At 43.9% G+C, this 27,957-nt stretch overlaps 2 protein-coding genes and 1 pseudogene across 2 annotated transcripts; all 3 read right to left on the bottom strand.

The window, feature by feature from the left end:
• Nucleotides 1-480: 480 nt before the first annotated feature.
• Nucleotides 481-1,425, bottom strand: LOC101547706 (olfactory receptor 18-like; annotated as a pseudogene).
• Nucleotides 1,426-14,551: 13,126 nt separating this feature from the next.
• LOC101547975 (olfactory receptor 18-like) lies at nt 14,552-15,481 on the bottom strand. The gene has a single exon (XM_004615028.1). It carries the CDS (start codon nt 15,479-15,481, stop codon nt 14,552-14,554), a length of 930 nt encoding a protein of 309 aa, XP_004615085.1.
• A 10,257-nt stretch (nt 15,482-25,738) lies between these two features.
• Nucleotides 25,739-27,957, bottom strand: LOC101548246 (olfactory receptor 18-like). Its single transcript, XM_004615029.3, has 3 exons — nt 27,920-27,957; nt 26,849-27,777; nt 25,739-25,785 (listed from the first exon to the last, which is right to left on the bottom strand). The coding sequence occupies exons 1-3, from the start codon at nt 27,955-27,957 to the stop codon at nt 25,739-25,741; spliced, it is 1,014 nt and encodes a 337-aa protein (XP_004615086.3).

Genomic DNA, 27,957 nt, shown 5'->3' on the forward strand with positions numbered 1-27,957 from the left:
ACCGATTCCTCCTGGAAGGAAGAAAAACCAAGGAAGGATATTTCCCCCCTTAGCCGGCGTGGGGCAAAAGCTTAGTTCACAGTCTGGACACATGGCTACAAGCACTCGCTGGCCCCTGTATCAGAATTTTTGATGAGAGCAAAGGCACATAAAAATAGACATGGGCCATAAAATTAGCTGATAATAATCAAATGCTTATTTTTTATGTTTTAAAGGACAATTCTGCATTTCAAAAGATGTCAAGTAGCTTCTGTGCGATGAAAGATTTCAGTTGCACAGTAGCATTGATAATAGATATGATTCCATAATATTTCTTGACCTACAAATGATTAGCTACACTAAACAATTTTGCAATTTTCAGATAGGACAAAGGAGCTATTAAAGAATTACATAATTAGTGACAAGGGTCCTGATTACTGATTTCAGATGGTCAATTTTTTAATTGTTGTAGTCCTGTGATCAAAAAGAGAAATACAAGCATTAAGATTTTGGTCTTCTTCTGAGAAGCTTCTGGAAAGCCCTCTTGATGTCCTTGTTTCTCAGGCTATAGATGAAGGGGTTCAGCATGGGGACAATTGTTGTGTAGACCACAGAAGACACTGCCCCCTTCCTGGGGGACTGGGAGACAGCTGAGCTGAGGTACACCCCAATGCCTGTCCCATAAAATAAGCAAACAATGGACAGGTGAGAGCCACAGGTGGAGAAGGCTTTGTACCTCCCACCTGTGGATGAGACTCTCAAAACAGAGGATGTGATTCTGGAATAAGAGTACAGGATGCCTGAGACTGGCACTCCCCCAAAAATAACAGCAATAAAATACATTAATAGGCTATCAGTGGAGGTGTCCCCACAGGACAGCCTGAGGAGTTGAGGAAAATCACAGAAGAAATGAGGAATTTCCACATGGGTACAAAAGGTGAGCTGTAACACCATCAATATGTTACATCAATACAGCTGGGAGTCAAAAAAGCTGATACAAACAGACAGCAGAAGCAGCAGGCTACAGAGATGGAGGTTCATGATGACGGGGTAGTGCAGGGGGTGACAGATGGCCACAAAGTGGTCATATGCCATCGCTGAGAGAAGTAAACTGTCCAAACTTACAAACAGGTAAAAAAGAGACAACTGCCCCAGTCAGCCTGCATGGGAGATGGTTCTGCTCTGAGTGTGAATGTCCCAAGTCATCTTTGGCACCGTGGTGGAGATAAAGCCAATGTCAGCTGTGGACAGGATGGAGAGGAAGAAGTACATGGGCGTGTGCAGATGGGGGTTGGAACTGACAGCCAGGATGATGAGCAGGTTCCCTGTGATGGTGACCAGGTACATCGACAGGAAGAGGCCAAAGAGGAGAGGCTGGACTTGGGGATCGTCTGAGAGCCCCAGGAGGAGAAATTCCATGGCCACTGTTCCATTCTGTGGGTCCATAGTGCAGAGACACCTTTAGGAGAAAACATGAGTGTGGGTTCCGGTATATAATCTCTCCTCCCTGTATCTATAGCTTGGTTGTAAGCAGTTAACAAACATAGTAGCTCTGTAGCATTGTCCTGTTCCTCGATTTTCTCGAGCGGACACCAGGAACATCTCCATTGTGAGACTTCTTGTTACTGTTTTTGGCTTATTTCGAATAAGCCACAGGTAGCTTGCCAGGCTCTTCTATGTGGGCGAGATACTCTTGGTAGCTTGGCGGGCTCTCCGAGAGGGACGGAGGAATTGTACCAGGTCGGCAGCTTGTAAGGCAAATGCCCTAGCCGTTGTGCTATAGCTCCAGCCGAACAAATATAGTAATCAAGTTAATATCCTCACCATGCTTTGCATTATTTACTGGTTACAACAAACATTCTTTATACTCTCTTATCTCTGTCTTTGTCTCCATCTTTCTGTGGTTTTGAAATTTAAGAAAAACTGAGCTAAAGGCATATGATGAAGAGAATATGTTAAAGATTTTCAAACTCTGAAGCCGTACTCAAGATCTGTCCCTTCCTTGAAAGTAAGCAAAATTGTGGCCAAATATTAGTCAAAGCACTGAATTACATGATTTGCATCAGGTGGCCAGGCTCGGTGTCTGACACTTCGCTGCACTCTCCAAATTTGACCACTGAGCACTGAGCCAGAAGCAGTTCTTTATCAACCATGGATTTTGGCCAAACACACACCTATAATTCAAATGAACAAGAGTAATTAGACTTATTATGTATATCCTTAAAAATGAGGTTGAAGGAGAGACTCAGAAGTAAAGCCTCTGGAAGAGAGCAACATAGACTGTTCAGACCCCATGTGCAGCTGTCTTCATTGGGGCAACTCAGAGAAGTTTCCTTTGAGTTTCATTTCCAGCACCAACAGATCCTCAGCAGTCAAAAAACCCCGAACCCAACCACTGCCATGCTCACAGCAGCTCTCCACACGCTTGGATGAGCCTAACCCAGGAGGAAGTCTGAAAAAAACCCCAGATATCTGGGACCCGTGACTGAATTCTCCAAGCTCACTTGGAGCAGGAATGGACCTCCTTCCCCATCTCCCAAGTTTTCCAGTAGCTTGGCACTCACATGCAAAAAACTATCCCTGGCACCATATAATCTCAGCCAAAGTCAATCTAATCTGGCCATGATCCAGAGACTCAGAAATAAAACTCCTGGAAGACAGCAACATAGGCCGCACCCATGAGTGAATCTTCTGTAAAATCCTATTCAAAATTTTAGAATTCCTTGTCTCATAGTCTATGCCACTGATGTACCAAACTTTGGAGGGCACAATTTGGGATGTGGGGTGGAAACATTCAAAATCTGGTGGTGGGAAGGTGTAATGGTGGTGGGATTGGTGTTTGAGTTTTAAATGTAATGAATTATTGTGACCAACTTTATAAAAATAAAATAACATTTAGAAAAACAGTGGGTCTGAAGACATATTATAGCAGTAGGGCATTTGCCTTGCCTTGCACATGGCCATCCTGGTTTCAATCCCTGCATCCCATATGATTCCCTGAGCCTGCCAGGAGTGATTCTTGAACACATGGCCAGGACTCAGCTCTAAGCACTTCACGGTGTGATCTCAAATCAAACAAAGTAAAATATTATTCTAATCAATGAACACTACAACCAGTACTTAATTTGACTCAAGTGCAGGGCAATTAATTCCTCAGATGTGGTTTGATAAATGGTATATACTAGACTGAGTGACTCCAGTTTTTTGTTCAGCATTTTTATCTTTTGGTGGGGACACACCTGAGGATGCTTAGGGATTACTTCTGGTTCTGCACTCAAGAATTACTCCTGGTGGTGCTCAGAGAACAGTACAGGGTGCTGGGCTTTGAACCTGGGTGTGTCGCATGCAAGGCAAATGGCCTTCCTGCTGTCCTATCACTCCTGCCCCTCATTCAGCAGTTTTTAAAAAAATAATTTATTGGATCACTATGAGAGTAGTTACAAAGCTTTAGGGTTTAAGTCTCAGTCATACAATGATGAAACATCCATCCCTTCACCAGTGAACATTTTCCACCACCAAAAGAGCCCCAGTGTGCTCCCATCCCACACCCTCCCCCTACCTGTGTGGCAGATGGCTTGCACATTACTCTCTCTCCTTTGGTTACATTCAATATTTCGACACTAGACCCACCATTGTTATTTGAGACTTTTCCCCAACTCTTAGATTTGCCAATAAGGCAACATTAGACACTTTGTTTTCTATTTTTTTTGGCTTTTTTGGGTCACACATGACAATGCACAGGGGCCACTCCTGGCTCTGCACTCAGGAATTACCCCTGGCGGTGCTCAGGGGACCATATGGGATGCTGGGAATTGAACCCGGGTTGGCCTCGTGCAAGGCCAACACCCTACCCGCTGTGCTATCGCTCCAGCCCCAAGACACTTTGTTTTCTATTGCTGATTATGAATAGCATATGATGTCTATAATAGTATATGAATAGAGTATATGATTTTGGAATTCTGGAATTTTAATAATTGAATCTGGAGGGCTTTCTGCCAAAAGCTGCTGGGTTCTGAGATTTGTTTCTGAGTCTCTGTGTTTGTAGTCATTCAGCAACTTAATCAGGAGCCAGAGAGGCCATTCGTGGGCGGTGACTTGGAGTCTCTTTGGGGTGGGGGAGGAAAGGGATTGCCCTCCCCAACCCCATGAGGTCCCCCCCCCTCGTGCCTCATCACTGCGGGTCCAAACCTGTCTGTCCATTGGCCTCTGGAAGATGGCAGCCCCCAAGCCGAGAGGGTGAGGAAGGTGGTGGATCGGCACCTATTCCCACTTGGGGTGGCCCGGAGCAGAAAACCTAATGCAGAGTCCGGATGCATTTCTGCCAAAAGCTGCTCACTTAACAGTTTTTGATGAAACAACTCTGTTGAGAGTTACTCAACAGAACAACCCTCTGTTGCCAGCAATACTATGTAGCTGCTTTGGACCTCACACCAGGGCCCCACAGGGGCAAGACAATCCCTCGACTGCCAAGCTACTTCACCTGTCTCTATTTTGTAATACTGTTTAGCCTTAGTACACAATACCTTCCATCTGCTCAACCCCTGGCTAGATTTAAAGAAGATTTAAAGAATGCACAAGACTCTGATGGAAGAAAAATGCTACATGAAGTGTCTTATATCATGTGACTTCAGTTAATGTTACAACTGCTGTAAATGTAGTTTCACAGTTCTACAAAGGGAGCTGGAGTGATAGTGTAGTGGAGAAGGAACTTGCCTTGCACATGGCCAACCTGATTTGACCCCTGATACCCAGTCTGGTTCCCCAAGCCCTCCGGAAGTGATCACTGAATGCAGAGCCAAAAGTAAGCCCTGAGCACTGCCAGAATGTTGTGGGATCCCAAAAGAAAAAAATTCTATTAGAATGGATCTTAAATGTGCCCAAGACAATAAGATATCTGCAATTATTTATAGTGTTACCACTTAACTAGTATTTCTGTTGGAATTCTTTTGCAGTATATTGAAATAGCAGTCTTTATTATTATCTGACTCTGAATGTCATCTCAAAAATTAGAAAACATTTTTATTAAGTCACTATGAGTTAAAAATTTGTTCATAGTAGCATTTCAAGAATATGATATTCCAACACCAGTTCCACCACCAGTGTTAACTTCCTTCCACTAATACCCCCAGGTTCTCTCCCACCCCCCAGCCTGCCACCTTATCAAAAAAGGTCAAAATATTTTACTGGAAGGAATTTATTTTCTGTGGTCTGGTTGAAGAGCATATGCACCCATGCAGAAAAACTCACTCTGAACCCTGAGCACCATTGCCACGGTAAGAAAGAGAAGTCGTCCGATTTCCATACACTTCAGCTAATTCAAATAATCTTACAAGGCTTTCTTTGCTGGCCAAGTACGTGGATTTCAATTTTCTTCTCAGTGTGGCATCATTTGTCTTCACAAGAAGCAAAATTGACATGAACAATACATTTGTGAACACAATCTGCTACCTCTGCCATGGCTTTGTCACAAGAAAAGTCTAGATTTAGAGTATTCTATAGATGAGGTTCTTGTTAGGACACAGGAAAAGGTTCCATTCAAACCTGATTGAAGCTGAGGTGACACACATCATCTGAAAGACATTATCCTTGAGAAGGTGTTTAACACTGAAGAACCTGATTTCAGGTATATGGGAGTAATAAATTTGTTTTTTTTTTTTTTTTTTTTTAATTTTTATTAAATCACCATGTGGAAAGTTACAAAGTTCTCAGGTTTATATGTGAGTTATACAATATTCAAACACCCATCCCTTCACCAGTGCCCAAATTCCACCACCAGAAACCCCAGTTTACCCCCCGCCCCCACCCCCTACCCCCTACTGTATAACTAATGAATTTCACTTCATTTTTTCTTTACCTTGATTACATTCCATAATTCAACACAAAACTCACTATAGTTGACATAACTCTCTCTCTCTCTTTTTTTTTCTCTTTTTCCTTTTCCATTTTTTTTTTTTTAATTTTTCCCCCTCATCCCCCTTCCTGCGCCTCATAGTATGGTGTACTCCACGCCACGTTGGCCAGCGTGGGGCTTTTGCTTAGCTCATAGTCCAGAGGTGGCTGTTACATTAAGAACCTTCAATATTTCAACAAAAACTTACTGTCATTATTTGGAGTTTCCCCCCCAAGTCTGACCTGTTCAAATGGAACCCTTTCACATTGATGACAATTATAAATGTTAAGTCGCGTCCGCGCGGTTTTGGATTTCTGTATAAAGTCCTGGGAAAATTCTGCCAGAAACCAATTCCTAAAGCTGTCTCTGGTTCCCGCTTGTTCCACATCCACCGGCTCTGCAGGGGCATGGGCGCCCGGGCCGAAAACCCGGCCGGCCGGAGCCGAGCACGGGCCCGACTAGGGCTGGCTCTGTATCCTGCGGCTGTTTCAAGTTCAAAGCACACATTTTTTTTTTTTTTTCCGCGCCACCAAGTTCGTACCTTCTCAACGGACCCACAAAATGTCGGACACCACGCCTTCTCCCGGAGGGGAGAGAGACCAAGAAGGAAGGTTCTTTCCTCCGTTAGCCGGCGTGGGGCAAAGGCTTAATTCACAGTCTCCATACATGGGTGCAGGCACTTGCTGGAACCCCAATTCCTAAAGCTGTCTCTGGTTCCCGCTTGTTCCACATCCACCGGCTCTGCAGGGGCATGGGCGCCCGGGCCGAAAACCCGGCCGGCCGGAGCCGAGCACGGGCCCGACTAGGGCTGGCTCTGTATCCTGCGGCTGTTTCAAGTTCAAAGCACACATTTTTTTTTTTTTTTTTCCGCGCCACCAAGTTCGTACCTTCTCAACGGACCCACAAAATGTCGGACACCACGCCTTCTCCCGGAGGGGAGAGAGACCAAGAAGGAAGGTTCTTTCCTCCGTTAGCCGGCGTGGGGCAAAGGCTTAATTCACAGTCTCCATACATGGGTGCAGGCACTTGCTGGAACCCCAATTCCTAAAGCTGTCTCTGGTTCCCGCTTGTTCCACATCCACCGGCTCTGCAGGGGCATGGGCGCCCGGGCCGAAAACCCGGCCGGCCGGAGCCGAGCACGGGCCCGACTAGGGCTGGCTCTGTATCCTGCGGCTGTTTCAAGTTCAAAGCACACATTTTTTTTTTTTTTTTTCCCGCGCCACCAAGTTCGTACCTTCTCAACGGACCCACAAAATGTCGGACTCCACGCCTTCTCCCGGAGGGGAGAGAGACCAAGAAGGAAGGTTCTTTCCTCCGTTAGCCGGCATGGGGCAAAGGCTTAATTCACAGTCTCCATACATGGGTGCAGGCACTTGCTGGAACCCCAATTCCTAAAGCTGTCTCTGGTTCCCGCTTGTTCCACATCCACCGGCTCTGCAGGGGCATGGGCGCCCGGGCCGAAAACCCGGCCGGCCGGAGCCGAGCACGGGCCCGACTAGGGAGTAATAAATTTGTAAATTGGAGTGAGAGAGAGTGAGAGAGACACACAGAGACAGAAAGAGAAGAGAGGAGAGAGAGAATGAGTGAGCAAGGGAACAGGAAAAGTAAAAACCTGGACAAGGGAATAAAACAGAATAACAAAACAGAGAGATGCCACTTTTTACATCAACTCCACATTTGCATACCCAATTTGTGGAACAAAAAAAATAATTAAATGTATTTAAGTATCAGTTTAAGGAAAAATATTCCTACCTGATCTTTACATTGGAAACTATTCACTTGCTTCGGAGCCCCATTGTAATAGCTTCCTTAGTTCTCACAATAGATATTTAAAAATATATTTCAAAAAATTTTTTTATCTTAGTTCAATTAGGGGCATTGAACATTCAGGTCTCTGAGCCATAAACCAGCCTCTCAATGCCTTTCAACTCAGACGGACCACCGACCTCATCCTGATGACTCTCCTTGGTGAGCTTTTGTTGCCTCTACACAAAACAAGTTGTCAGATATTGCCACCCAGATGTTAAGTCCCCAAACTGCCATCTCAATGTCTCATGACTGAACTGAGTGTCTTGCTCTTGAACTCAGGAATGGCTCTATTTGCCTGCAGAGTCACACCCCAAATTAAAGACCCTGCCTCCCCAGGGCTCTGCCCTCACCCCACTTTCAGATGCCAACTCCAAGCAGCTGACTCCCACATTATCAGCATCAGCTGTCAAACTTGGCTACAGACCTGAGCATCCCAGACCCCTTTCTCAGGAACAAGGTACATGTCAGGATGGGGAAGGAGTCCAAGGGTGATGAGAAAAGCTTCTGTGTGTGTTTGGACAAAAGGGAATTACAAAGATGGAGAAACTCAGAGGAACAAAGGCGTGCCAGAAACGGAAGGCATATTGCCCAAGTGTGTTCCTCTAAACACATGAAAACTGGTCGCGTTCACTAGAGTTTCTCAGTACAGGGTTTGTCTTAGTCACTGCACCACGCCCACACTGTGTAGGCGGAGGGGAACCCCTACTGGACGCAAGAAAGTTGCTCTCCCGCAGGCACTGAACCTGGATGGATGTGGAGAAGTAAAGGAACCTTGAGTTGTCAGGACACAAGTCAGGTGCCTGCTCAGGCCCAACCAGGATCCATCTCAAGTTTTTAATTCCGGGATTTGCAAAAGAATATATGATGGTTTATACCATGAAACATTGGACGTTCACATGCCTAGAAAGCATTCGAGGTATTGGGTGAAAAGTCACATATTCTTTTTTCCCCTCTAAAATGCTCCTGTGGAAAAACGATTGTGTTCTCTACCCAGCTGATGGCTGATTTTACAAAAGAAGAATGTATAACTTCACAAGGACCATCACAGGAAACCATCGCACCATTTTGTGATATTATTGTTACTCTCCTCATCACAATGATGCATGTCAGCAGCTTCATGAACATCTGGGTGTGCTTGAAAGAGATTTTGGATAGATTATTTTTCTGTTCAGCAGACAAAGCCGACAGAAGCTAGAAATGGTGGTAAGGAGAGCGGAAGTTTTCATGAGAATGAACCCCCTCCCCAACAGAAAAGTTAATACAACCTTCCTGTTTGTCTGCATGAAAATGATGCACATGTTGACTTCCCCTCCCCAATCTATGTCTTCATGTCCCACTTGTCTGATAGAGGACACAAGAGTGAAGACTGGCTTCCCCCTCCCAGTATCCCCTCCCAGCACCCCCCAACCACTCACTGGTCTCTACTGGGTCTCTGCTGGCTCATGCTTGGAGCTGGGGCCCCCGGCTCTCTCCTCCCTCCTGAGTGATGACTCTGTGCTCAGGACGGGGAGGAAGGCAGAGTCAGGCATGAACCTGCGATGACGGTGAAGATTGTGGTGAAAGGGGACATGGGTGGGAGCCTCACTGAGAAATAGTCTGCAGTCTGCAGGACTGAGTCCTTATTACTGCTCCATGGCCTTGGGGGATCAATCACAGGACTCAAGGTGAGAGCAGGTTTCCTCGTTAGTTCAGTCTCTGAGGGCCTCTTGATCGTGATCAAGAAGAGGGGAATTGAGTGTAATTATGCATGAGCCTTTCTTCTCTCTGAGAGTGATCATCTGTGCATTTAGAGTCTGTGCCCAGTGAAGGACGGAATAAAACAGTTTTTCCGTCTTTTAATTTTTTTAACATTTTACTCTTTTATGAAACACCATGACATACAGTTAGTAAGTTGTTGATGATCGGGGTTCAGTCCTACAATGCTCCTACACTGGTCTCTTCACCAATGTACATATCCCACCACCGATGTCCCCAGTTTCCCTCTTTCCACCCGCTAACCAACCCCAACCTGCATCTAGGGCAGGCACTTTTCTTCTCTCTCTCTTTTCCTCCCTCTCTCTCTTCCTCTCTCTCCTTTTGGGCATTATGGTTTGCAGTACAGGTATTAAAACCTTATCATGTAAATCACTCTACCTCCTCTCAGCACTCAGTTCTTGTCCAGAATGATCATTTCCAACTGTCATTGTCATAGTGGTTCATTCTGCATCCTAACTTCCCCCACACCCACTTGTGGCCAGCTTCCAATTGCACGAGTCCTCCTAGGCCTTGTTTCTACTGTCCCTGGGTATTAGTCTTATACTGTGTATTTTTTCCAGCCAAAACCTCCAGAACCCAGCCGCAGCCATACTCAAGGCCACTCTCCACACGGTTGGACGACCCTCACCCATGATGGAAATCACAGAGGAACCCAGATATGCGGGACCTGTGGCTGAGATCTCAAAACCTGCTCGGATCAGGACTGGGCCTCCTCCACCCATATCCCCAGTTTTCCAGTAGCTTGGCAGTCACACCCACAAACTGCCCCCAGCGCCATATAATCTCATCAACGGCTAAGATCCAGAGACTATAAAACAAAGCTCCTGGAAGAGAGTGAAGCAGAATCTTCTGGAGCACCCCAAAAGTCTCCATCCCTCTTGGAGAGCCCGGCAAGCTGCTGAGGGTGTACCACCCACACAGCAGAGCCTGGCAAGCTACTCATGGTGTATTTGATATGCCCAAAACAATAACAATAATGCTCTTCATATTCCTGGAGTGAGCAGATGCCATTGAGCTACACTGGCATGTGACAAGGACGAATGGAGATGTTATTGGTGCTCGAGCAAATCAATGAGCAATGGGATAACAGGTGATACAGGTGGATTTTTTTATATTTGGGGGTCTTAAGACATAGAGGGAAACATAGGCAAAACTAGAATAGTAAACTAAGGCCAGCAATTAGTCCGACACCTTTTTTTTTTTTTTTTTGCTTTTTTGGTCACACCTGGCGATGCACAGGGGTTACTCCTGGCTCTGCACTCAGGAATCACTCCTGGCGGTGCTCAGGGGACCCTATGGGATGCTGGGAATTGAACCCGGGTCGGCTGCGTGCAAGGCAAATGCCCTACCTGCTGTGCTATCGCTCCAGTCCTAGAATAGTAAACTATTACAACTTTATTCTATGTGTTAAACTGCCCGTTGATTGTCTGTGTGAAAGATTCTGTCTCTCTTCTTCCTGTACCCATGGCAGCATTTTGAAGTGTTCACCAACTGTCCTCCATGACTCTGTCAATATAAACAATGGCTTACATCTTGGGAACCAGGCTGGGGAAGCGATATTTTATTGAATAAATGGCCAGCCTGTGAGTTCTCTTGTGGCTGCCCAGGCCTTCCTAAAGTATGGACAGTCCTTGTGTGCTTGTTTCTCTATGACCAACTACTTGTAGCCATAGGGGTCAATCCATTTGACTTTATAAGAAAACACTGTCGGGGTTGGGGTGATAGCACATTGGGTAGGGTGTTTGCCTTGCACGCGGCCAACCCGGGTTTGATTCCCAGCATCTCATAGGGTCCCCTGAGCACCGCCAGGGGTAATTCCTGAGTGCAGAGCCAGGAATGACCCCTGTGTATCGCCAGGTGTGACCCAAAAATAAAAACAAAAAAATAAAAGAAAAGAAAACAATGTCACGGGGATATGATGCTGCCAACAGGTCAACCTGTACCTGTGGGGCGAGTGCATCAGCAGCCCGATGATGCCTTCTGCTTCCTGATACCCCCAAATTGCTGCTGTGCCTTTGGGCAAGATCCCAACAACTTGGGATCAAGTTTACCAAGAAATTAAATGGCCAAAAGTTAACTATGTGGGAGCCACACCCACAAATCACCTCTGGCTCAGCTATACGAGCTCGTTTATTGGCCTTATTTCAGACACCCCCTAAATATATCTCGAAAGAGATCAAAAGCTGCAGTTAAGCTGGGACTCATACATGACTTAACAGACTGGAATAAATTGGAGGGGGTGGGTTGGCCTGTGCCCACCCAAGCAGAGTTCCCGGCAGCCACTTGCTTCAAAAATTGCCGCTAGACGGCCACTCAACACCTTTATTGCAAACCACAACAGCTAATTAGAGAGAGAAAACAGAAGGGAATGCCTTGCCACAGTGGCAGGGTGGGGTGGGGGGGAGATGGGATTGGGGAGGGTGGGAGGGACACTGGGTTTACGGGTGGTGGAGAATGGGCACTGGTGAAGGGATGGGTTCCCAAACTTTGTATGAGGGAAGTATAAGCACAAAAGTGTATAAATCTGTAACTGTACCCTCACGGTGATTCTCTAATTAAAAATAAATAAATTAAAAAAAAATTGCCGCTATAACCAAGCCTGACCCCACTGTCTCAGATGAACCTCACCAATATATAATCTGCTGAAATTTTTTTTTTTTTGCTTTTTGGGTCACACTCAGCGATGCTCAGGGGTTACTCCTGGCTTTGCACTCAGGAATTACTCCTGGCGATGCTTGGGGGACCATATGGGATGCCGGAGATCGAACCCGGGTCGGCCGCGTGCAAGGCAAATGCCCTACCTGCTGTGCTATTGCTCCAGCCCCAAATCTGCTGAAAATTTTATAATTTGCATCTTAGCGCACCATAGACATAGAGGCAGGTCCCGGAAGACACCATAGCACTGGAGATCTCTCTGGGCCCTATACCGAGCCAATTTTACTGGCATACCCCAGATGGAGCAGGTGCAGTCTCTCCGCCTACTCCAATGGAATCCAAGTGACCAAGAACTTCCACTGGCAAGGCCCAGGTATGCAGGTTCAGGTATGTCACATGGTGGCTGAGAACCTGGGCTGTCCCTCCCCGGGTCCTTGCCTGCCCAGAAGACTGGCTGTCATGTCCATAACTTGCCTTTGGGCACCATCTTAACACAGCAAAAACCCTGGCCCAGAGACACAGCAGCGGGTCCCGGAAGACACTACAGTGCCAGAGATCTCTCTGGGCCCCATACAGAGCCAATATCACCGGGGAACCCCAGAGGGAGCAGGTGCAGTCTCCCTGCACACTCCAGATGGAATCCCAGTGACCAAGAGCTTTCACAAGCAAGCCCAGGTATGCGGGTTCCAGTACTAAATCTCCAGGCTGCATGGTGGCAGAGGACTGGGCTGTTCCTCCCCAGTTCCCTGCCTGCCCAGAAGACTGGCTGTCATGCCCACAATTTGCCTCCGTGTGCCATCTTAGTGCACCAACAGCCCTGGCCCAGAGACTCCCAGTTGAATCCCAAAATGGATTAGTGCCATACAGAGATGTCTCTGGAACCCAACCATTTACAATCTAGAAATTTATATTTACAAACACAGCTGCGTGAGCTCTTATGATATTCCAAATGAGCTATGGAAAATATATTATCTAGCATCTGGCCTTGGCAGGTAGGCTTGAATGGTGATGGGAAAATTCGAGCAAAACATAATGGCCCAAATGAGAAAGAGAGAGTATCGGGGAAATTGTCTGCCATAGAGGCAGGGTGAGGACTGTGATGTGGGGTGTGTATGTGTGAGTGGGGGGGGATACTTGGAGAAATTTGTGATGGAAAATGTGCATTGGTGGAGGGATGGGTGTTCCATAATTGTATGGCTGAATCTCAAACATGAAAGCTTTGTAACTATCTCACAGTGACACAATAAAATAAAAAAGTAATGTGGAGTTCATGCCCAATTCAATCAGCTTAATCAATGGCTGAACAGATAGAAGTAGTCCTGCATTATTTTAAAAAAAGAAAACATTGTCATAATATTTAATCCTACATGTGAGAGTATCTGTCCTTGTCTTTCTAACTACCTTCACTCAGCATGGTACTCTCCAGATCCACACATGTAGAAGCAAATTGCATGACTTCACCTTTGTTTTGTTTTGGTTTTGAGATCATATCTAGCAGTGCTCAGGACTTTCGTCTGATTCTTCACCCAGTGGGCACAGGTAGGACCACATAAAGTGCCAAGGATCGAACCTGCGTTCATCATATGCAAGGCAAATGCCCTAGTCACTATACTATTGATTTCACCTTTTTTTTTTTAGAATCAAGTAGATTCCATTGTGTGTACTATAGTTTCTTTATGCAGTCATCTGTCCTTGGAAATTTATACAGCCCACCCCAATAGTCAAAGCAATCTTAGAGGAAAGAAAACAGAACAGTTCTCTTTCATCCTCAAATTGTACTATAAAACTGTAGTAATCCAAACAGTGTGGTGCTGGAAGAACTGATGATCAAACCAATGCAATAGAATGAGAGTCCTGAAACACAGCCTCAGGTATACACACAGTTAATCCTTGAGAAAGGAGTAAGAAGTATGAAATTTGTTTTTCATATGAGGTCATTCACTATCTCTAACAGAGATAGTTTATATTCAACAAAGGCTTAGTGTTTCATATCAAGATGAGATCAAAAAACATTACTGTGCGTCTTCTCACACAACCTGTATTAGTATTTTGATGAGAGTAAAGGCACATAAAAGTAGACATGGGCCATAAAAATAGCTGATAACAATGTCATACCTATTTATGTCTTAAAGGACAACTGCTTTTCAAAAGATGTTAAGTAGATTCTGAAGGATGAAAGGTTTCAGTTGTGCAGTAACATTGATAATGGATTATATTATCTTTTTTATTATAATACTACATAATATCATATTTTGTAATATGTTTTATTTTTTATCATTTTATAATATTACACAAACTATAAATCATTAGCTACAATAAGCAATTTCTCTATTTTCAGATAGGACGAAAGAACTATTAAAGAGTTACAAATTAGTGACAAGGAGTCCTGATTACTGATTTTATACAGTTTCTTTTTTAGTCATTGTAGTCCTGTGGTCAGAAAGAGAAATACAAGCTTTAATATTAGGGTCTTCTACTGAGAAGCTTCTGGAAGGCCCTCTTGATGTCCTTGTTTCTCAGGCTATAGATGAATGGATTTAGCATGGGGACAATTGTTGTGTAGACCAAAGAAGACACTTCCCCCTTCCTGGGGGACTGAGAAACAGTTGAGCTAAGGTATACCCCAATGCCAGTCCCATAAAATAAGCAAACAACGGTCAAGTGAGAGCCACAGGTGGAGAAGGCTTTGTACCTCCCACCTGTGGACGAGACTCTCAAAACAGAAGACACGATTCTGGAATATGAGTACAGGATCCCTGAGATTGGCACTCCAGCAAAAATAACAATGATTAAATAGAGTAATATGTTGTCCATGGAGGTATCCCCGCAGGATTTCTTGAGGAGTTGAGGAAAATCACAGAAGAAATGAGGAATTTCCACGTGGGTGCAGAAGGTGAGCTGTGACATCATCAGGCAATGTGCCTGGGACTCCAACAGGCTCATGCAAACAGACAGCAGAAGCAGCCGGCTACAGAGGCGGGGGTTCATGATGACAGGGTAGTGCAGGGGGTGGCAGATGGCCACAAAGCGATCATATGCCATCACAGCTAGAATGACATTGTCCAAACAACCAAAACCATAAAAAAATGACAACTGCACCAGGCAGCCTGCATGGGAGATGATTCTGCTCTGAGTGTGGATGTCCCAAATCATCTTTGGCACCGTGGAGGAGGTAAAGCCAATGTCAGCGGTGGACAGGATGGAGAGGAAGAAATACATGGGGGAATGAAGGTGGGGGTCAGAGCTGACGACCAGGATGATGAGCAGGTTCCCCGTGATTGTGACCAGGTACATGGACAGGAAGAGGCAGAAGAGGACAGCCTGGACTTGGGGGTCATCTGAGAGCCCCAGGAAGAGAATTTCCACAGCCTCTGTTCCATTGTGTGGGTCCATAGCACAGAGACACCTTTGGGAGAAAACATGAGCATCGGTTCAGCTGTATGATTTCTCCTCACTGTATCTATATTTTGGTTGTAAGCAATCCACAAACACGGCAGCTAAACTTATGTCCTCACCTTGTTAATCATTATTTACTAGTTGTGACAAACAGTCTCTTATAAGTCTTTTGTCTTTAACTCCATCTTTCTGTGGTTTTGGAACTTAAGAAAAACTAAGCTAAAAATGAAATTTATCAGCTTCACAGGCGGGGTGAGGGGCTGGGGGGCTAGGGGTTTGGGGGGAGGTTTCCTGTGGTTCTTGGTGGTGGAATATGTGCACTGGTGAAGGGATGGGTGTTCCAGCATTGTGTAGCTGAGACTTAAGCCTGAAAGCTTTGTAACTTTCCTCATGATGATTCAATAAAAAAAAAAAATCTCAGGAAAAAAAAATCTAAGCTAAATACACGTGACAAAGAGAATGATGTTAAAAATTCTTAAAATCTGAAGTTGTACTGAGATTTGTCCCATCCATGAAAGTACGCAAAATTGGGGCCTATTATGGGTCAAAGTGTTGATTTACATGATTTACATCAGGGGGCCAACCTCCGTGTCTGACACCACATGGTTCCCTGCGCCCTCCAAATTTGAGAAGTTCTTTAGCAACCGTGGGGTGGGCCCCAAAACACATATATAATTCGAATGACCAAGAGGAATTAGACCTATCCTTAGTATCCTTAAAACTAAGACACTGTTCTAACTAATAAACACAAACAGTAGTTTATGATACTCAAGTTCAGGGCAATAAATTCTTTGATATGGTCCACTGATAAATAGTATATAGTAAGGCGATTGGGTCCAGGCTTTCACTAGGCAGTTTTTCATGCTCTTTGTTCCTAACAATATTATATAGCTGTGCTGGAGCTCAAACCTCCCTTCAACATCACCTGTCTCTATTTTGCAGTATTTTTTAGCTTTGTTACACAATGCCCTAGATTTGCGTAACAACTGGCTTGTTTCAAGAATGCTCGAACACTCTGTTGGAAGAGAAATGTTCTGTGACTGATTTACATCATGTGACTCAATGCTACAGGCCGTAAATGCATGTTTCAAGGTTCTATAAGTGGGGCTTAGAGCAATAGTATTTCAGGTAAGGCAGATGCCTTGCGCATGGGCAACCCGGGTTCGATCACTGGCACCCCATATGGTTCCCTGAAATTGCCCAGAGTGATTATTGAGTGCACAGTCAGGAGTAAATCTTGAGAAATACTAGGTGTGACCCTCTCCTTTCTTCCCACCAATATTCTATAAGGACAGAATATTCCCCTGACTTAAATGTGCCATGACAACAAAACATTTGCAGTTTTTTACAGAGCTACCAGTTAACTAGAATTTCTGTTGTAATCATTTTGCAATATACTGAAATAGCAAGTCTTTGTTGTCACCTGAATACATAATATATCTCAAAAATATTTTTTAAGTCACTTACAAGATTTATAAATGTTTATTATTGCATTTCAAGAATACAACATTCCAACCCCCATCCCAGCACCAGTATCAATTTCCTTCCACTAATACCCCCAGGTTCCTGCTTACACTCTAGCCTGCCTCTTTAACAGAAAAAGGTCAGAATATTTTAATTTAAACAACTTGTTTTTATTGTTAACTCACCCATCTGTCTTGCTCTACTGATTTCTTTCTTTTTTAAAAAAATTTTTTTTAGTGATTCACCGTGAGGTACAGTTACACACTTACAAACTTTTGTGCTTGTGTTTCAGTCATACAATGCTCGAGTACCCATCCCTCCACCAGTGCCCATTCTCTACCACCGATGATCCCAGTATCCTTCCCACCCCCCATCTACTGATTTCTTTAAAAGAATTTTTTAAATTTGTAAAGTAGTTCACAATATTGGATTACATTTAATATTCAAACACCAATCCCATCACCATTGCACCTTTTTTGTCTTTTTTTGGGGGAGGGGGTTCACACCTGGCGATGCACAGGGGTTACTCCTAGCTCTGCACTCAGGAATTACCCCTGGTAGTGCTCAGGGGACCATATGGGATGCTGGGAATCGAACCGGGTCGGCCATGTGCAAAGCAAACGCCCTACCCGCTGTGCTATTGTTCCAGCCCCCCACCATCATATTTTGGATGTTTCCATCCTGAACTCCAAAACCAGCTCCACGCAGAGCCGAAATAATATATTTTATATTGAATTGTTATGGAAAACTGCTTAAAATGCTACAAAAAAGTTTCCTTAAAGGAAAGAGTGGACGCATATGCTTCCTGAGCCCATGTGCTGCTTGTGCCTGCGTGGCCAGGCACATGTGTTGCCCGAGCACATGTGTCGCCCAAGCACATGTATCGCCCGCATCTCCCCTCTTGAGATGTGTACTTTCATGCTTTCATACTTTTGTGTCTAAAACTCGGTTATGTGTAGTGGCTTCCTCCACCCTCGGAGAAGCCCACGTTCTCTTTTGAGCGCATTATTTCCACTATTCTCTCTCCCACTTATCCCTTCCTCCTCCCTCAGAAACCTCTAAAAAAATCTATTTAAATCTATTTACTTAAAAAAAAGGAAAGAGTATAAGGATTGTTGTATTTCATCCAGGGGCCATTAAGCTCTTATATAAGAGATCACTAACATGTTTTTAATGGTCAAGCCTTATGTGCGCATATACATATGTACATATATATATGTATCTGTAAAAAATATATTTTTCTCTAAGGCCGGTTGGTTAGAGGATTGGTTGCCTCCTATTTGAACCCCATAGAATATGTCCATCAATTTCTAACTAAATCTCCTAGGAGATGCAAGCCAAGAAGTTAAAATTCATGGAAACATTAATCCTCATGGCTGAAAAGTGTGGGGCTCCCTTGGGATGCTGGTTGGCCAAGTGTCCCCCATTCCGAAGCTCTGCCAGCTGCATCTAAACCCCACGTCCATGGCCATGCTAAGGACTCAACTCACTGCTTCACTAAAATTCTCTACAGAGATGCCGAACTGCAAGTAATTTCACATAGTCTGGTGCCCAGAACATAGACCCTGAAGTCTCTGAGCAAATGGCAGGCCACATAAGTGGTCTTGCGACTCCTCCTAATTCCTTGATGCTGGAATTTCAGTGGGGGCACACCAAATTAGATGGGAAAGTGACACAGAAGCTAACCAAACCCTGTAGCCCTGTAGCACTGTCATCCTGTTGTTCTTCGATTTGCTCAAGCGGGCACCAGGAATGTCTCCATTGTGAGACTTGTTGTGACTGCTTTTGGCATATCGAATACGCCACGGGGAGCTTGCTGGGCTCTGCCATGTGGGCAAGATACTCTCGGTAGCTTGCCGGGCTCTCTGAGAAGGATGAAAGAATCAAACCGGGGCCGGCTGCGTGCAAGGCAAACGCCCTACCTGCTGCGCTATCGCTCCAGCCAACCAAAACTCAACAAAGAAAAATAATAACTCAAGAGGGCCCACTTACAAACATACAGTGCTGCAAATTCTGATATGAGGAATTAACAGCCCCATGACATACGTAACAGTTTTCACAGAAAATTCATTTTATACTGCTTGATCTCAATATTGGTGCTTTGTTACTAGTCAATTTCATCTCTAGAACTGTATAAATATTTGTGACTTATTCCTATATTAACACGAAGAAATAAAAAAGAACTTATTTTCTATTGTCTATGGCAAGAGTAAATGCATTTATGCAGAAAATCTCACTCTGAAACCTTAGCATCATTGCTAGGTAAGAAAGAGAACCCATATGATTTCTGTATGCTTCTGCTAATTCAAAAACTCTTAGAGGGTTGCTTTGCTCACCAAGTACATGGGCTTCATTTTTCTTCTTAGTGTGACAGGCATTGTTTGTCCTGACAAGAAGCTAAATTGACAGGAAGAGCACATTTACAAACACATTCTGATACTGCCACCATGCCTTTGCCACAGGAAAAGTCCAGAGCTAGAGAATTATATAGACAAGATCCTTGTGGGGACACAGAAACAGTTTCAATTCCAACCTGATTGAAACTGAGGTGAGACATCCATCTGGATGACATTATCCTTGACAAGGTGTTTTACATTGAAGAACTTGATTTCAAGCATATGGGAGAAATAAATTTGTAAATTTGAGTGAGGGAATGAGCAATAGAGACACAGAGAGGGCGGAGAGAGAGATAGAGAGAGAGGAGAGGAGGAGAGGGTGAGAGAGAGAAATCCTCCTTGGAAACATACCAAGTGATGAAATGGAAAAAATACATATATATGTATTTATATATATACATACATGTATATATATAAACTCAGGAATGGCTTTATTTGCTTGCAGAATCACACCCCGAATTAAAGACCCTGTATCCCCAGAGTTCTGCTCTCACCCCACTTTCAGATGCCAACTCCAAGCAGATGACTCTCTCTCTCTCTCTCTCTCTCTCTCTCTCTCTCTCTCTCACACACACACACACACACACACATATATAGCAAGTGAATAGGAAACAATAGAAACTTGAACTTGGGAGAGAAAGAAAAGAGTTGAAAATGAGGGATGCCACATGACTCATTTCTACTCCAAATTTACAGTCACAATTTGTAGAACAAGACAAATGGAATTTATTTCAAGATCAGTTAGAGGACAAATAAACCTACCTGGACTTTACAAGGTGACTGTCCTCCTGCTCAGAGCCCCATTGCAACAACCTCTTGAATTCTCAAAGCCCCAGTCATGGACATTGAACATTCAGTCTGAGTCATAAACCAGCCTTGCAATGCCTTTGACCTTGGACGGAGCACCTCATCCTGCCTGGTGAACTTTCTTTACCTCTACACAAAGCAAGTTGTCAGATATTTGCCACCCACATGATAAGTCCCCCACTGCCAACTCATGACCAGGCTGAGTGCCCTGCCCTTGAACTCAGGAATGGCTCTATTTGCCTGCAAAGTCACACCCCGAACTAAAGACTCAGTCTCCCCAGGGCTCTGCCCTCACCCCACTTTCAGATGCCAACTCCAAGCAGCTGACTCCCACATTATCAGCATCAGCTGTCAAACTTGGCTACAGTCCTGAGCATCCCACACCCCTTCCTCAGGAACAAGGTACATGTCAGGATGGGGGAGGGGCCCAAAGGATATGAGAAAAGCTTCTCGTTTTGTTTAGACAAAAGCGACTTTCAAAGATGGAGAAATTCACAGGAACAAAGGCATGCCATAAACAGAAGGCATATCGCCCTAGTGTGCTCCTCTGAACTCATGAAAATTGGTCACATTCACTAGAGTTTCTCAGTGCAGGGTTTGTCTTAGTCACTGCACCATGCCCTTACTGTATGCTGGAGGGAAGTTGCTAATGGACGCCAAAACAACTAAGTTGTTTTCCTGCAGACACTAAACCTGGATGGACCTGGGGAAGGAACATGCTTGTCAGGACACAATTCAGATGCCTGCTCGGTCCTGACCAGACTCCGTCTCAAGATTTTTATTCTGGGATCTGGCAAGAGAATACATGATGGTTTATACCATGAAACAGTGGGACATTCACGTTCCTGGAAAGCATTGGAGGTGTTGGGTGAAAAGTCACATATCCTTTTTTTCATTTCTAAAATGCTCCTGGGGCATTGCATCACTGTTTACAATAGCCAGTATCTGGAAAAAACCTGAGTGCCCGAGAATTGATGGCTGGTTAAGGAAACTTTGGTACATGTACACAGTGGAATACGAAGCAGCTGTTAGAAAAGATGAAGTCATGAAATATGCATATGTGTGGATCAACATGGAGAGTATCATGCTAAGTGAAATGAGTCAGAAAGAGAGGGACAGACATAGAAGGACTGCACTCATTTGTGGAATATAAAGTAACAGAATGGGACTTTAACACTCAAGGATAGTAGAGATAAGGAACAGGAGGATTGCTCCACGGCTTGGAAGCCGGTCTCACATGCTGGGGAGAAATGCAGCCCAGATAGAGATGGGACCACCAAGTAAGGACGCTTGGAGGGTCCGCTTGGGATGTGAGAATGTGTGCTGAAGGTAGACTCTAGACCAAACATGATGGTCACTGAATGCCTGTATTGCAAACCACAACAGCCAAAGCGAGGGAGAGAGTAAAAGGGAATGCACCTGCCACAGAGGCGGGCGGTGGGGGAAATGGGGTGGGGGGGGTGGGAGGAATGCTGGGACCATTGGTGGTGGGAAATGGGCACTGGTGGAGGGATGGGCACTCGATCATTGTGCAACTGAAATATAAGCATGAAAGTTTGTATGTCTGTAACTGTACCTCACAGTGATTCATTAAAAAGTAAAAAAAAATGCTCCTGTGGAAAATAGATCACATATTACACCCAGCTTATGGCCGATTTTATGAAAGAAAAATATGAAACTTCATAGTATCATTGTCAAAGACCTTACAGGAAACCATCGCAACATTTTGTGATATTATTGTTACTCTCCTTATCACGATGACGAGTGTCATTTGCTTCATGAACACTTGGGTGTGTTTGGAAGAGATTTTGGACGGATTATTTTTCTGTTCAGCAGACAAAGACAAGAGAAGCTAGAGATGCTGATAAGGAGAGCAGAAGTTTTCATGAGAGATCTGAACCCCCCACAGAAAAACGAACAGAAACGATGGACACGCTGACACCCACATGTCTGCCTTCATGTCCCACTTTTCTGGGTGAGGAGACAAGAATCAGGACGGGCTTCCCCCTCCCAGCACCTTTCCACCACTCACTGGTCTCTGCTGGGTCTCTGCTGGCTCATGCTTGGAGCTGGGGCCCCCGGCTCTCTCCTCCCTCGTGAGTGATGGGAGCTGAGACTCTGTGCTAGGGATGGGGAGGAAGGCGAAGTCAGGCATGAACCCGCACAGTGATGGCGGTGGAAGGGGACGCAAGTAGGAGCCACCCTGAGAAATACCCTTCAGGGCTGCAGGGCTGAGTCCTTATGACTGCTCTATGGCCTTGGGGGATCAATCACAGGAGTCAGGGTGAGAGCCCATGTTCCTTGTTAGTCCAGTCCCTGAGGGCCTCTTAATAGTGGTAAAGAAGAGGGAAATTGAGTGTAATTGTGCATGAGCCTTTCTTCTCTCTGAGGGTGATCACGTGGACATTTTGATTCTGCGCCCCATGAAGAAGAGAATAAAAGTTTTTTTAAAAAATAATTTACTTTTTTATGAAACACCATGAGATACAGAGTTAGTAAGTTGTTCATGATTGGGGTTCAGTCATACAATGCTCCTACACTGGTCTCTTCACCAATGTACATATCCCACCACCAATGTCCCTAGTTTCCCTCCTTTCACTCCCCACCCCACCCTGCAATTAGGGCATGCTCATTCTCTCTCTCACTCTCTCTCTGTCTCTGTCTCTCTGTCTCTGTCTCTCTCTCTCCTCTTGGTCATGATGGTTTGCAGTACAGGTACTGAAACGTTATCATGCAAATCACTCTACCTTCTCTCAGCACTCAGTTCTTCTCCAGAGTGATCCTTTTCAACTACCATTGTCAATACTGGTTCATTCTCCATCCTAACTTCCCCCACACCCACTTGTGGCCAGCATCCAAGTAGAACAGTCCTCCTGGGCCTTGTTTCTACTGTCCCTGGGTATTAGTCTCATAGTATGTATTTTTTTTAATTTAAATTTTTAATATTTTGGGGTCTTTAGATATAGAGAGCAACATAGGCAGAACTAGAATAGGAAATTATTACATTTTTACTCTGTTAAACTCCTGTTGATTGTCTGTGAAAGTTCCCACCTCTCCTTCTCTGCTACCCATGGTAGTATTTTGATATGTTCACCAACTGTCCTTCATGACTCTGTCGATTTAAACAATGGCTTACATCTTGGGATCCAGGCTGGGGAAGCAATATTTTGTTGAACAAGTGACCAGCCTGTGAGTTCTCTTGGGTTGCCCAGGCCACCCAAGAGTCTGGACAGTCCTTGTGTGTTTGTTTCTCTACAACTGACCACCTCTAGCGAAAGGTTGAACATGCCAGTCCATCTGACTTTATAAAGAAACCTCGTCACAACTTTAATCCCACATGCGAGAGTGTCTGTGCTTCTCTTTATGCCTACCTTCACTCAGCATGGTACTCTCCAGATCCATGCATGTAGCAACAAGTTGCATGATTTCACCCTTGTTTTGTTTGGGCTTTGTGTCACACCTAGCAGTGCTCAGGACTTGCTTCTAGTTCTTGACCCAGTGGGCACGTGCAGAAGGACTCCAGGACCACATGAAATGCCAGGGGTTGAACCTGGGTTGATCGTATGCAAGGCAAGTGTCCTATTCACTGTGCCATTGATTTCACCTTTTCCTATACCCAAGTAGCATTTCAGCATTTCATTTTGTGTACTATGGTTTCTTTCTTTCTTTCTTTCTTTCTTTCTTTCTTTCTTTCTTTCTTTCTTTCTTTCTTTCTTTCTTTCTTTCTTTCTTTCTTTCTTTCTTTCTTTCTTTCTTTCTTTCTTTCTTTCTTTCTTTCTTTCTTTCTTTCTTTCTTTCTTTCTTTCTTTCTTTCTTTCTTTCTTTCTTTCTTTCTTTCTTTCTTTCTTTCTTTCTTTCTTTCTTTCTTACTTTCTTTCTCTCTTTCTTTTCTTTTTAGGCCACCCAGCTATGCGCAGGGGATACATCTGTCTCATGCACTCAGGAATTACTCCTGGCAGTGCTTGGGGGACCATATGGGATGCTGGGAATGGGACCTGGGTCATTCGCGTGCTAGGCAAACGCCCTACCGCTGTGCTATCACTCCAGTCCCATACTATGGTTTGTTTATGCAGTCATCTGTCCCTGGAAACTCATACATTTCAGTTTGACTCAGAGAAACTTACCATGATTTTCGAATGTCAGTAGAGAAATGCTTGATTGAACAATTTGATCTAAAAACAACACCAGGACCTATGAAGATCAAGGATAGTTTATTTGCAATCACTAATTTATATAATTGAATTGATATATCTAGTTGCTTCAAAGGATATTAGTGATTATTTGCAACATTACTCTTTATATATTACTCATGCATATACATATACTCAAAGTAAGAGTAATAAAACCTATAAACTGTGCCAACAAAAAATGTGAACAATTTTTAACTTAAAGTGAAATTGGAACAAAACATATTAAACTTCTTTGACTGAACATATACAAAACTCCAAAAATTGTTTTTTTATACATACCAGTGTTCTTGATTAAAAAATAAGCTAGACTTGAGGCTGGAGCAATAGCACAGCTGGTAGGGCATTTGCCTTGCACGCGGCCGTCCCGGGTTCGATTCCCAGCATCCCCGGAGCACCGCCAGGAGTGATTCCTGAGTGCAGAGCCAGGAGTTAACCCTGTGCATCGCCAGGTGTGACCCAAAAAGCAAAAAAAAAAAAAAAAGGCCAGACTTTATTGAAATAATTTATCCTATTAAATGCATTCACTTGCTGAAAACTATGAATTATATTCATGCTATGCTTTGTAACATGGGAGTTAATTGACTCCAAATAATATTTACTTCGGGAGGAGCAAGGACAACCCAATGTTATCCAACGTGCAATTTTGAGTTGGTTAAAAAGAAACAAAGGGAAACAAAAATCTATGGATTAAATATAATATCTATTGCATCCCCTTTTCTACATAAAAGGCTTTTAAAAATACTTTGCTCATTTAATAATTGCAGAAATGCTATTCATATAAATATAGTTAGGATTACATACAAATTACATATGTGTTTTATATAAAAATTCTACATTTGAATTCTATATAGAATTTATATGGAACACATAAATTCTGTTGTTTGTAATGTTTTTTTGACAATAAGTATAATGTAACCATTGCTAGGACCTAGTTATAAAAAATACGATTTGTTGTTATTTAGTTCCTACTTCCACTCCAGATGCTTTGAGCTTTCAGCGGATCTATTTCTGCTCTTAAGTTTTTTTCAGCAATACTTATAAATAAGACTCATAAAGTTAGGTGGCTTTTTGAGTCTTGCTTGTTTTGCTTAACACAATACATTTGTGATACATCTATGTTATGAGTGCTAGCAGTTCATTTTATTTCACATATTCCAGCAAATGGATTTATCATTTTAGTTACCACTTGATGAACATATGGGCTGTTGCCAAACACGCAAGCATGCCTGTTAGTCAGTGTGCAGATGGTTACAACATGCTAGTCGACCATAAGCTTACATTTGGTAGAATGGGAACACCTGTAAAGACAATTAAAGGCCGCCCAAAAACCTTCGTCCCTCTCGGAGTGTCCGGCAAACTACTGAGAGTATCCTGCCCGCATAGCAGAGCCTGGCAAGCTACTCGTAGAGTACTGAATATGCCCCCAAAAGTAACATCAACTGTCCTTATCCCCCTGATCCTGAAAGAGCCCCCAATAGGCCATAGGGCTACACTAGCACACGACAGGGATGAATGGAGAACGGAGACGTTACTGGCGCCCACTAGAGCAAATCGATGAACAACGGGATGACAGTGATACAGTGATACAGTTTTGACTACAACCTCAATAGTCAAAGCAATCTTAGAAGAAAAGAAAATGGAAAAGTTCTCTTTCACCAATCTCAAATTTTACTAAAAAAAACAGTGTGGTGCTGGAAGAAGGACTGATGATCAAACCAATGGGATAGAATTGAGAGTCCTGAAAAACATCCTCAGATATATGCACAGTTAATCTTTGAGAAAGGAGCAAGAAGCATGAAATTTGTTTTTCATATGAGTTCATTCAGTATCTCTAAGAGGTATTTTATATTCGACAAAGGTTTAGCGTTTCTATATGAAGGTAAGATTAAGAAACATTACTGTGTGTCTTCTCACATAACCTGTATCAGTATTTTTTTTTTTAATTTTGGGTCACACCCAACAATGCACAGGGGTTACTCCTGGCTCAAGCACTCAGGAATTACCTCTGACAGTGCTTGGGGGACCATATTAGATGCTAGGTATCAAACCTCTGTTGGCTGCATCCAAGGCAAATGCTCTACCCACTGTGCTATTGCTTCATTCCTGTATCAGTATTTTTGGTGAGAGTAAAGACACATAAAAATAGACCCATGTCTATAAAATATGACCCATGTCTATAAAAATAGCTGATAACAATGTCATACCTTTTATTTATGCTTTAAAGGACAATTCTACATTTCAGAAGGTGTCCAGTAGATTCTGAGGGATGAAAGATTTCAGTAGGGCAGTAGCATTGATAATAGATATGTTTTCATAATCTTACCTGACAAATGATTAGCTATAATAAGCAATTTTTCAAATTTCAGATAGGATGAAAGGAGCTATTACAGAGTCACAAAATTAGTGACAAGGAGTCCTGATTACTGATTTCAGATGGTTAAGTTTTTAATTGTTGTAGTTCTGTGATCAAAAAGAGAAACACAAGCATTAAGATTCGGGTCTTCTACTGAGAAGCTTCTGGAAAGCCCTCTTGATGTCCTTGTTTCTCAGGCTGTAGATGAAGGGGTTCAGCATGGGGACAATTGTTGTGTAGACCACAGAAGACACTGCCCCCTTCCTGGGGGACTGGGAGACAGCAGAGCTGAGGTACACCCCAATGCCTGTCCCATAAAATAAGCAAACAACGGACAGGTGAGAGCCACAGGTGGAGAAGGCTTTGGACCTCCCACCCATGGAGGAGACTCTCAGAACAGAGGACGCAATTCTGGAATAAGAGTACAGGATCCCCGAGACTGGCACTCCCCCAAAAATAGCAGCAATAAAATACATTAATAGGTTATCAGTGGAGGTGTCCCCACAGGACAGCCTGAGGAGTTGAGGAATGTCACAGAAGAAATGAGGAATTTCCACGTGGGTGCAGAAGGTGAGCTGTGATATCATCAGGCAATGTAGCTGGGACTCCATCAGACTGATGCAAACAGACAGCAGAAGCAGCCGGCTACAGAGGCGGGGGTTCATGATGACGGGATAGTGCAGGGGGTGGCAGATGGCCACAAAGCGATCATAAGCCATCACAGCTAGAATGACATTGTCCAAACAACCAAAGACATAAAAAAATGACAACTGCACCAGGCAGCCTGCATGGGAAATGGTTCTGCTCTGAGTGTGGATGTCCCAAATCATTTTTGGCACCGTGGAGGAGGTAAAGCCAATGTCAGCGGTGGACAGGATGGAGAGGAAGAAGTACATGGGGGAATGAAGTTGGGGGTCAGAGCTGATGGCCAGGATGATGAGCAGGTTCCCTGTGATGGTGACCAGGTACATGGACAGGAAGAGGCAGAAGAGGACAGGCTGGACTTGTGGGTCATCGGAGAGCCCCAGGAGGAGGAATTCCATGATCCCTGTTCCATTTTGTGGGTCCACAGAGCAGAGACACCTTTTGGGGGAAAACATGAGTGTGGGTTCAGGTATATAATTTCTCCTCACTTATCTATATCTTGGTTATAAGCAATACTGAAATACCATATCAAAACTTACGTCCTCACTCTGTTTTGCATTACTTACTGGTTGTGACATACCTTCTCTTATAAGTCTTCTTCTTTGACTTTAGCTCCAT

The sequence above is a fragment of the Sorex araneus genome, chromosome 2 (genome assembly GCF_027595985.1).
Source record: "Sorex araneus isolate mSorAra2 chromosome 2, mSorAra2.pri, whole genome shotgun sequence".
Classification (NCBI taxonomy): Eukaryota; Metazoa; Chordata; class Mammalia; order Eulipotyphla; family Soricidae; genus Sorex; species Sorex araneus.